The sequence below is a fragment of the Oryzias latipes genome, chromosome 7 (assembly GCF_002234675.1).
Source record: "Oryzias latipes chromosome 7, ASM223467v1".
Lineage (NCBI taxonomy): Eukaryota > Metazoa > Chordata > Actinopteri > Beloniformes > Adrianichthyidae > Oryzias > Oryzias latipes.
In genome coordinates this window covers 10,896,480-10,907,927 of record NC_019865.2, presented here as the reverse complement: position 1 = coordinate 10,907,927, position 11,448 = coordinate 10,896,480, and the positions used below count along the sequence as shown (strand labels likewise).

At 37.2% G+C, this 11,448-nt stretch overlaps 2 protein-coding genes across 2 annotated transcripts; one reads left to right on the top strand and one right to left on the bottom strand.

The window, feature by feature from the left end:
- Window positions 1-1,632: 1,632 nt before the first annotated feature.
- prok1 (prokineticin 1) lies at window positions 1,633-5,512 on the bottom strand. The gene is made up of 3 exons (XM_023956248.1): window positions 3,141-5,512; window positions 2,446-2,571; window positions 1,633-2,068 (listed from the first exon to the last, which is right to left on the bottom strand). Exons 1-3 carry the CDS (start codon window positions 3,213-3,215, stop codon window positions 1,949-1,951), a joined length of 321 nt encoding a protein of 106 aa, XP_023812016.1. The 5' UTR covers window positions 3,216-5,512; the 3' UTR covers window positions 1,633-1,948.
- Window positions 5,513-7,737: 2,225 nt separating this feature from the next.
- Window positions 7,738-11,308, top strand: lamtor5 (late endosomal/lysosomal adaptor, MAPK and MTOR activator 5). Its single transcript, XM_004070409.4, has 4 exons — window positions 7,738-7,911; window positions 8,001-8,062; window positions 9,856-9,973; window positions 10,985-11,308. Exons 1-4 carry the CDS (start codon window positions 7,877-7,879, stop codon window positions 11,043-11,045), a joined length of 276 nt encoding a protein of 91 aa, XP_004070457.1. The 5' UTR covers window positions 7,738-7,876; the 3' UTR covers window positions 11,046-11,308.
- Window positions 11,309-11,448: the final 140 nt, after the last annotated feature.

Genomic DNA, 11,448 nt, shown 5'->3' with positions numbered 1-11,448 from the left:
TGTCAGGTCACAGTTATTTCAGGACCTTAAATCTTTAGTGGGCCTGCTGTCAGCAACAGCTCATGCTCTCGTGCCCTGTTCACTTCTGCTGGAAAAGAAAACAAGAATCCAAGTGTAGGATAGAAATAAGAAAATACTGAGGATTAGATTTAGATGTTCTTTCAAGGAATCATTTCCATCTTTGCTCACTACCTCCTCTGGATGTTGGAAAACCTGGTCTGTGACACGCCCATTTCTGTTGTCAAAATACAGGCACCATGTTTTGGCAAAATTAATGAAGTGGAAGTTCAGCCCAGAATCCCAGGACTCTCCCAGCAAACCATGAAAGCAGCTCAGTCAGTTTAATACTTAACACCTGTTGGACACGAGATGAAGCCCATCTGGACACACAACAGCTACTGAACATGGATCAAGGTGACATGCCTGTTTGAAATCTAAATAGACCTGAACATTGCAGAGATTTTGGTTGCCTCAGCACTTTCAGTTATATTCAGTCATCCTGTCAACATCAAGCTGGAGAAGCTGCTTTTTAAGGTTGCTATTGCTCGAAAGCCTTGTGCTTTTCTGCAGATCTAGTATTTATGTTCATTTAAATGGTTGGTTTGGATGTTTGTAACCATGGTGCACTGTTGATGAAGTTTTCACAGTACTTACAGTATCTGGACTTCACAGTTTTGTAGAGTTAATGTGCCATGGATGTGTGCACACAACTTTATACAGTGACAGAATAACACGGTGGGAACTTTAGCATTACTCAGCGATTTCCCATCACTCTTTATTGGAGCTGGCTTAAGCTGTCTATCCTTTATGAGAAAAAGTCCTAAACCCAAACATTCACAAAACAAGCAGCCACAGCCTCCTGAATGCTGATCTGTGAATCTTTTATACTTTGTGTTCTGAGAAGGGTCTGAGTTGGAAATGGGGTCAAAGGGAAGCAATGAAATGAATCATTTGTTGCCCAGTCATGTTTGTCTTGTCTGTGTAATCAAGTACTTGTGTGTTTTGGCCTTCTACATCTTTAATATTTGTGTTTCTGAACATTCGTAGAATATGAAATCCAATTTGACTATTTAAAGCAAAATGTTTTCGCAAGGGACTTCTGTGTTTCTGGGAGGTTTTTCGAAATACATTTGGTACCCTTCTTTATGTCTTATTCTTTCCATGTGCCTGGTCAGAGTCAGAGGGTTGCTTTTTGAAAAAGTCAGTTCATTTAAATCTGTATCGTCTATGAAAAACTTGCCTTAATTTCAGCAAAAAATGTAGCTTACGGTTGATTTCAGATGAGAATAAATGTTTGAATGCCGTGACTTAAAAATACAGATAATTCCTTATCTGGATTTTTTTTACCTGAAAAATGACACATCAGCAGATACGGCAAAACAAAACTAAGAGAGAATATCAATGAGACTTTTATTTTACCATTTATTTGTGCTTTTATTTCAAATGTTGATAAATATCCTGTGAACATCCAAACTTCTCACATTTCCTAAAAAAGTTTTCTGTCGAATTTTTCTTGTAACTGACATCAACATTAACTAAATATATACATACTATTTCCCAGTTATTATGTTCAATTTATCCTTCTGATTTTTTTTTTCTTTGTTATAACAAAGCTCACAGAAATCCCACACATGAAAGAAAAGATTTGAGCAAACTTTATTGACAACTGCATAATTTAACATAAAGTGAATATAAAGGAATCAAGTCGTAATGGTTCACAGACACATACAGAAGGATCATTTGGTATATAGATTAAAATGCCTCATTTCTGCAGCAGCTCTTGTAAATAAATTATTTTTATTTTAGCTATACTTGTTGCGTTGTGTCCTTGTGGAGTGCATAAATGTAAATCCCAACCATGTATTTTGTTTATAACGAGTACACACATAGAGATGTTTGCCATCCGCAGACTGTTCCGGTCTTCTTTGTTTAGGTTTAAAAGCATCCACTAAAAGTCCATATTTTTGAAGTCATCAGTACATCTGTATTTGCTATCAGAATATCTTGTGCACACCAAATGGGGAAGACAGGGGCAGGTGTGATGTAGCCGTTTCCCTGCATATGGCACCTGCAAGTGTGGAAATAAAGAAAAAAAGAGCAGACTACGTTAATCTGACATTTTATATCCTTTATATACTGACAAAAGAGTTGCAGTTCTTTAAAAAAAAGTGTTTGTAGTCACTTGCAGGGATGAATGTTGTGCTAGCAGGGTTAACTGTTGACTTGTTCAGATAATCAAAAAGATATATAACTCTAATCGGCTCATTCATTTCAGAGAAGATCAATAGCCCCTGCAGATATCTCCGACTTCTCAAAAAGCTGGCTGCACTTGATACAATCTGAATCTTTGAGGACAAGAGTGACAAAGAGAGAAAAGGTGTTTGGGCCTGGCTTTAAGTGTGTGTGCAGCTTGAAAATAGAGATTTGGTTGATATTTTAGACCACCTTGTGGCTGTAAGGGTGGCATTCATCCCCTTCCACGCCTCTTGGGATGCACATTCTCAGACCCCTCAGCCACAGACTGACAGCGCAGCACAGACCAAAGCCACACTGCACGTCCCTCTCACAGGCCTGCAGAAGAGACAAACACACAGGAGGATCGGTATTATTTTGGTTTTTCAAAAAGAACAATCATATTTCGTCTCCATTTATGCTAGAGTGCTTAAGGGACATTTTTAACTGTTGCATCAAAGATTTACTTTGGGATTTACAGCATGAAATATTTCATGAACTGCCTGTCATCTCTGTCATCTTCTTATTCTTTTTAAAAATGAAGGCCAATTAAAGACTGAGTTAATTTCCTTGGAATTTTCCAGAGGAAAGATGAGGAGGAGGATGTGGAGGATGTGGTCTGTCGTCAGCCTTTTTAATCCAATTTTGAATGTGCAGGATGGATGGATGGATGGATAGATACAGTTTCTGTGTAAATAAATTATTTTAAACTATATATATATATATATATATATATATATATATATATATATATATATATATATATATAATTAAATTTCACAATTAGTAAACAGAAGTACGTTTCATATTTTCTTTTGCAAAAGAAAAAAATGTAATAATGTCTAATCCTACTTTTTGTGAATTGATTAAATAAAAGCAGGAATCAGGAGACAATATTTGTGACTCACCCCTGTGATAACAGCTCCTCTGGAGAAGCTGAGTGATGCCATAAGGAGGGACAGCAACACCACCCTGATGTCCATGACAGGAACAGTAAAAAGTAGCAGCGGTCAACACCCTCAAACGTTACTTTGACACTGTGGCTCTTCCACTTGACTCCCAAATTCTGGATGCGATGCTGGTTATTAACAGAACTGGTCAGATTCAGAGCAAATTCTCACTCTTTATCTACCTGCGACCCCCCCTCCCCCTACCCAACGTTTTCTCCTCCCTCCTGGTGTCAGAAGCACTCTACGCCCTCTCTGCCTTTCTGCTCAGAAGATTCATCATCTTATCCGTCCAGAGGACAGAGGCTGTATGTAGTATTTTTCACGCATAAAACTTTGTCCGTTTGACTCCTTCAAAACTAAGCTGGGTGTAGTTTCTGAGATTTTGATTGAAAAATTGTACATATCAACAGTTAATAGTAATCTTTACCAAAAAAAACACGCAAAATATTTGTTTTTACTGTAATTTCCTTAGAGCACTATTTTGAGATGTTGGAAAACTGGGGTCTGATGGGATGTCTTGATGATGGTGATGCATTTTGAAGTTTTAACCTTGCTATCAACTTGAAAAGTAACATTTAAATAAAACTTTTGAAATAATAAATTAAATATTCTTGTTAAATAATATTAAATATTCTTGTTAAAAGCTAGATTTAGTCACAGATTCCTAACACATCAGTAAATCCTTTGTTAAGATGGTGATGGGAAGCTGGTTCTCCGCATATGCAGACAGCTTGTGATTTAAGATACAAAAAGAATGAAAGAGTACTGAGCCCACGGGTTAGTCAGCAGGACATTACTCGCTGTTAAGAAAGTGATGGATTTGTCCAGTGCAGTGGTCACATAATTACATTCACTCAATTCTGCATGGTCAGCAGCAGTGCTGAAGCCTCCCCATCTTGGGGCAGACAGGAGGAATTGTGCAGAAAGATGAGCCAACATATCTCAAGAAAACTTAACAAAAAGTTCCTTTGACAATACGCATCAGCAGGAGTAATGATTACACTGAAGTCAGGCTTTAATGAACAAGTTTGTTGTTTCTTTTAAGTCATTCAGAATTTTAACATTTTGTTTCTGTAGCTTGAAAGATTCAATTAACTGTAAAGCTTATGGATCATTTTACTGGTGATATTTTGGGCATCTTGTTTTCTTTTTATTATTAAATGAAAAATAAGGTGCAGTTCTTTTTTTTATTAAGGAAAAATAAATGACCATAAACATGTTAAGTTTGTTTATGATTTGCACCTTTAAATATGTTAAAGGTTAGAAATTCAAAGTTTAAATGATAACAATTCAGCTTCAATCTGAAATGATAACAAAGGTGAGATTTCAGCAGGGGTGGGCAAACTATCGCCAGGGGAAATTCTATTCCATCTGGCCCGCCAAACTGGAACAAATTATAGTGATAATCCTCAATCCTGTTTTATTTTCTCTGTAATTGCGATGTCTCCCCATAGATGGTACATAACAAATAAATTGACCTTTGTTTTGAAGTATAAAACCTTTTTTAAATTTAGTTTCCATGTTATTTATTTTTTGAGGTGGATTACCAAAACATGCCACTTATCTGCTCCTGGTCTGGCCGCTCTTACAAAATTTTAGAACCCTTTTGCTTCCCACAAGTCTAAAAGATTGCCCACCTCTGGTCTAAAAGTATATGAATGGTGCTTAAATGCACAGAATGCTGTTGGTGTTTTGTTTTTTTTCACTTTCAATGATACAATTGCTATTATATTATTCATCACTGTATTTAACTATCAGCTGTGTAAAATCTGCCTCTTAAGTAATATGTGGTCTTTTGGTGAGTAAATAAATTTGGAACTTAATTTGGTTTTACTCTGTTTTTTTTTTTTTTTACTTTTATCTAGCTCTCATTATTGCATCTTTATTGTTTTTATATGTTGTTTGGTGTACTTTATTTAAAGCTAGTTAAACGTTTATTTAGCTATATTATGTTTATTTATGTGTAAACAACAGATATGTTCTCAAGGCACCACACAAAGCAATACACTTCAGACACATCAACCTTATTAGATATAAAGTTATTATCAAATTTAGTTTAAATCATTCCCATATCTTAGAATTATCTTGATTGTCCACTTAAGGCCATTGTAAGTGACAAACAGCGAAACATCAAAAGCTGCTCAGTGTAATCTCCATAGTAAGGAAGTAACAGGTGACTGTGGAAAAGGGAAAATTCCCTCTAAATGGAAGATGAAGAAGAAACCACCAACAGAACAAGACTCAGGATTGGGTAACAATCTGTTGTGATCGGTTGGGGTTTAAGAATCCTGAAAAGGGACTGGCAAAAACAGAAAAATAAAAAAGGGACCACTGCAGCAGTGGCGGTTCTACACTAACTTACTCCCTGGGCGAGTAACCCCACCAGCGCCCCCCCCCCCCCCCCCCCGCACACATACAAAATTTGTGTTCCCTGTCTTCTATTTAGCCATTTTACTCAAAAAATGCATGAATTTTCTAGACTCGTATTACAGGGGGGTCAAACTCAGTCACACAGGGGCCTAAGTTAAAAACACGCTTTAGGTTTTGGGCCGAAGAAGATAAACATTTACTGAACACACTAAAGCTAAACTTTTAAACCTTTTAAACTGAACATTTTGAACATAAATATTAATAAAAACAGGAACATTAATCCAGAATAACTCAAGTTAAACCTTAAATAACTTGAAATATTTTGTTCTCCATATAAATATGTTCTGTCAAAATTATACAAATATGAACATGCTGCAGAACAAAACAAAGAAAGCCTGGAAATATTAATAAGAAATTACATATCAAATAATTCCATTTTTTTTTGCTCTTTCATCATTTTTTAGAGCATTTTTTTTTTTAGAGCTAGACTCCTGCTTCATTTTTAGCAATAATTTCTTAATGTGTGACGTCCTGTGTGTGTCTCTGTGAAACATATCTGAGGGATTAGATCTAAAAAATAAAACTTATTGTGATTAATATGTTTAGGTCTTATAGAACATTAAAGACTAAATCTTAGAACTCATCAGTGGGATTACTCCAAAAATATTTGGCATTTCCCTAAATTTGTGCAACACCAACAGCAGAAATCCTCCAAAAAAACTCAATCCTAAAAAAATGGTCTGATCTAATCCCCCCTCCCCCTCCCCTTCCCTCTGACACACGCGGCTCCGTCTCCATGACGACAGCGCGCAGCTGCGGCTCAGAGTTGATTGTCAGATAGAAAAAGACCCCCAATCACCTGTTAGTGTGATTCAGCCAGCCACCGGCGAGCTGCGCTCCCCTCTCGAGTTTTTTGACTTATGTTCCAAAGACTACAAAGAGGTGTGGCCGCAATCGTCTTGCAGCAGAGGGCGGTGGTCACGTGCGCATCGGGTCTGCTGTGTCGGAGCAAAGAATTGTGGGAAATAATCTCCATTGCCTGCTTTTTTCGAAATTGGGTTGAGCACGGATGTTTGTTCTGCCTAATTCATTTTCATGTGCCGGTTTTACGTTGTTTCACTCTGAGGTATTCTTTTTTTTTTTTTTTTTTTTTTTTTTTTTGCACCATAAGTGTGAAGAGCAAATAGGAGGAAGACATTCTTTAGAGTCTGATGTGTCTAAATAAAAGCATTAAGTGTCGGCTGCTCAAGCAATTTCAAATTAAAAGCTCCAAGCTTCCTCTTTGAATTTAGTATGTAGCATATTATGTGTAACGCCTCAGGAACGGCAAATGCCGCCCCCTATGAAGTGCCGCCCTGGGCGACCGCCCACATCGACCATATCAAAAACCGCCACTGCACTGCAGTAAGATAAACAGTTTAAGTCCCACTCCAATAATCATTCGATCTATTTTCAGTGTTTCCAGTACCGGTAGTCTTTTAATTATAACTATGCCGCTTTTAGGCTAAATCAAAAAACCTTTGTCGTTTTCAGGGACATACATAGTTTCTGCAGCGTGGCAGTAGTTCATTAGAAATTCATCTCTGAGTTGTGGGCGGGACTGTTGGCGAGGACTAAGCCAATCCCTGCTTCCTATCATCAGTTTACAGCCCCTCACAGCCCCCAACCTAAAATTATGCAACAAAAATGGCTAGCAATATTGGAGCTATGCAGCCATACCGTTTTGATCCAGATGTCAGCTCTGGCAAAGAAAACAAAGATGTACAAGGATCTAGTCATCTACAAGCCAATCCATCATAATGGAAAATGCTGCTGGTTGTAGTAGCTTGTAGTAGCTTCTACGTCAGATCTGCAGGATATTTCAAATGGCATTTTTGCACATGCTACTGATTCACAACGATTTGAATAAAGAAATACTCAGAAATGCAATTTTAATCTTATTTTTTTTATGTGTCCTGCATCATCAGAAAAATGTCACAAGAATTAAAAAATACACCAAAAATCATTTATTTGAATTAAGCCGTCAATTCTATTCTATTCTATTCTATTCTATTCTATTCTATTCTATTCTACTGAAAACCAATTATTTTTAATTTGTACTAAAAGATACAGTTATCAGTCTGTCTTTAGTTGGTTGTTTTGTAGTTTTGAGTTGGCTCAGCCGTTCGCGCTTCGTCTTGTTTGACCCTGGCGATGTCTCTTACTGTACGTCACAGTCACATGATTGTCAGGAGGAATTTAAGGAAACAAACGTCAACAACAAAAAATACAATTTTTGGGCCATAGAACTTTACATTTTCTGATTTTTTTACGGTTTTCTAAAGATGGAGTCAACCCTCGAACAACACCTTGACGATACGTGAGTTCTAATCTATGCTAACTAGCTTGTTTCTTTACATTTCGTACATTCGTTTGGCTAATTCTCTTGATTTCGTGTTTTTTCTGCAGCATGAAAAATCCAGCTGTTGTTGGGGTTCTATGCACGGACCAACAAGGACACAACTTGGGCTGTAAGACTCTTCAGAGTTAACAGGAAGTCACATCACATGTATTTATTCACGAAGTACCCCGTAGTCGATATTCTCTAGTTCGTCAGTTTCGCTAATAAATAAATTCCCGCAACAGTTTAGTTTCCCCAAAAACACAAGTTTCCACCGCCAGCTGTTTATGAGAGATCATGTTGTTATTTCTGATGTTTTAGTCTTTAATCTCATTAGAGAAATGTTGCCAGTGAGTGAGAGAGGCAAAGATGTAACTCAGAAAGAAGACCCATAGTGTTTAGGTCAGTGCAGATCATGTGTAGACATCTGTCTCCTAAAGACATCCTTTGCTTACATAACGGGATGTGTTACTTTTTCCAAAGAGGCCCATATTTGCAGTGAATCTTAGAACTATTTGAAACACATTAAATTAAATATACTGCAATGGGATACTTTTCATGACATTTCATGATTACATGACAGTCTTCACATAGAAAACAGACATCTAACTACGTTTTTACCAAAATTACTGTCACATTTGTATATTTTTTGCACAGTTCATTCACAGTTAGCTTGTCGTATTAGCATGTCTTATCTGGTAGTTTCTCTTGATATTGAACTCCATGAAAACAGCCACAGTCTTCTGGCCCATTAGGCAGACACAGTTGTTTTATATTTCACTGAAAAAATGTTCAAATTTTCCATTTGTCCTTTAAGAGGTTGACCCTTAAAGAGCTAGAGAGTGTCACAAAAGGGTCGCACAACAGTGTTTCCACAGGTTTATAAAGTCTGATTTAGCCAACCACACAGCTTTTAGATATTGTTGCAGGACGCGTTCTGTTGATTTTATGTAGGAGCCTACGGGCCGGTGAAAATTTGAAAGGGGGCCGGATTTGGCCCACAAGCCGGACTTTGGACATGCCTGGCTCTCATGACTGATCGACTGTTTTCCGTGTTGAAGACCTGAGTCGGAATAATTTAAAAATGGGTCTTCAACTGAATAAGTAACAATTTCCTCTTGAGGCAAACTGATTTGATCTATTATATGATAGTAACAGTTCAGACCAGCAAACATAGCAAAGAATTCTGGCTCACTGTGGTGGTCTGATCTGCTGCTGGTTATTACACCTTTGCTGCCAGATGTTAAAGCTACATGTTAAATTATCACACTGTTGGTGCTCTGACATTGTAAAAACGTGAAATCAGATTTACTTTAAGAAAAAAGTTAAATTCTAAATAAAGACTGCAGTCCAAATGAACTGATCTGATGAGCAGAAGGATGCATCTAAAGCAGGTCATCATTTAAAGTCCCACTCTGATCATCTTTTGATCTATTTCAAAAGCATTCCTAGTCTTTTATTTATGATGAAGCTGTTTTTGACCCAAAAAAAATAGTCATTTTCCAGAACAAAGTTTCTGCAGAGCAGCACTAGTTTTTTTAAAAATTCACCTCTTGAGTTGTGAGCAGGACTGTCGGCGTGAAGTAAGCCCACTTGTCGTCACTCATCTGTTTACTGTTTACATGCTCTCCTGCTAGCTTTCAGCCCTTCAGACCCCAAGCCTAACATTAGCGGTACATCAAAAATAGCGAGCAGTATCAGAGCTATACAGTCCTAGAGTTTTTAACCCGATAACTGCTCGGATGAGAAAAACAAAGACGTCCATGGATCTAGTCTGGATTCTGCTGATTCACAACGATTTGAATAAACAAATCCTGAAAAATGCATTTTTGAATATGTTCTCCATCATCAGAAAAATGCCAAAAGAACATGTTTAAAACACAATTTTCATCAGAGCGGGTCTTTGACATATTTTTTTTTTAGGTCGTGGATCTCTGTCAGATGAACATGGAGGTGTGGTGTCTGTTCTGGCTAAACAAGCAGCTGCTCTCACCAGAGACCTGACGGACACACCGACTGTGTGCCTAGAGTCCGAGTCAGGGTGAGCCATGGACTGTGCCTTTGCACAACTTCTTCTATTTCTTAGTTTTAGTGCATTTAAGGTGTGCCTTTGTAGTTTTAAATGTGGAAGTGTACAAATAAGAGTTCCAAGACGCTGTGCAATCAGCTTCAACTTCTGTGCCACAGAGGTGCAGCAGAGATGAGCATCCTCTATACCTGCTGGTCACGTGGGAGACCATGCCTAATTATTTTTCTGAGTATTGGCTCCTCTATACTATTCATGACTTTTGGAACTTCCGGATGTTGGAATATAATAATTTCCCCACCTCCTCAATACTGTACATTTAAGTCATTTAATGGATGATTTAATTCAAAGTGGCTTAACAGTGAGATACAAAACAAACCATATTATCCAGGATTAAGTGGTTGTGAGGGTTAGACTCATGGATAATCATATAGGCAGACCTGGATTTGAGTATTTATTTTTTTGGACTATGCTGCCACCTTCTGGACTCTTTTAAACTATTGAATGTAGTGGAATTCCCACCTCTGAAATGGACTTTGTCATTTGGAATTAGAAATTTACCAAAAACACAAGTAAATAGAATTCAATCCTGTTGTCTAAGTAGCACAACACCAAAAAAAAAAAACTTCTAATGAAGCTGAACAACAAACAAACAAACAAACAAAAACAACAACTATATAGTTATGAAATTACCAACTCAATTTATACTCAAATAAAAAAAAAATGAATATAGTGTCTAAAATCTCTTTTTTCTATCTAAGCCAAAGGAAAAATGTTTACATTTTTATATGTGATGAGCTCAGAAATGATTAATGAAATGTGGCTCTTCTGCTGCTTCCACACGTGTAGACTGATGTTATATGGACAGGTGAATGTGTGACTGATGCAAATTTGATTAACATTTGCCAACCCAAAATCTTGGCATGTTATGTCTGACTGATCATTTACAATCACCTAGAATGATTTCTTCACTTTGCTGAACATTTGCCCCAATGCATTGTTTAATTTCTGATTTGCTTTTTGCAGAAACATTCTGGTGAGAAGTCACGGGACAATCACAATAGCCGTCCACAAAATTACATCGTGAAGACAACGGGACTTCCTGGAGTTTTATTGTAAAGATGAGATGCTCACTTGAATTCATAATAAAATTCTGCAGCATCTTGGCAAAAACAGGAAAAAGAAAAACTATTTTCTAAGTATTGTGGTTTTCTATTTAAAACAGTTGTAATGGAGTTGCATTGATATGATGTGCACGTTTTGTGGGGATTTCCCTGAAATTGCTGTTGTAAAAAACAGGACAGTCATTCACAGAAATATGTCTCTTAATAAACTTTAACTTGACTTTGAGGTGTCCTCTGTCTCTTTTCATCGTTAGCCTGCATGGGTTACCAATTATTTTCCTTGGCAGGTTGACATTCACAGTTGAATAGAGTAGCAGGGTTCAGGCAATCATGACAATCATGGAGTGAAGCCTCTTAACTCATACT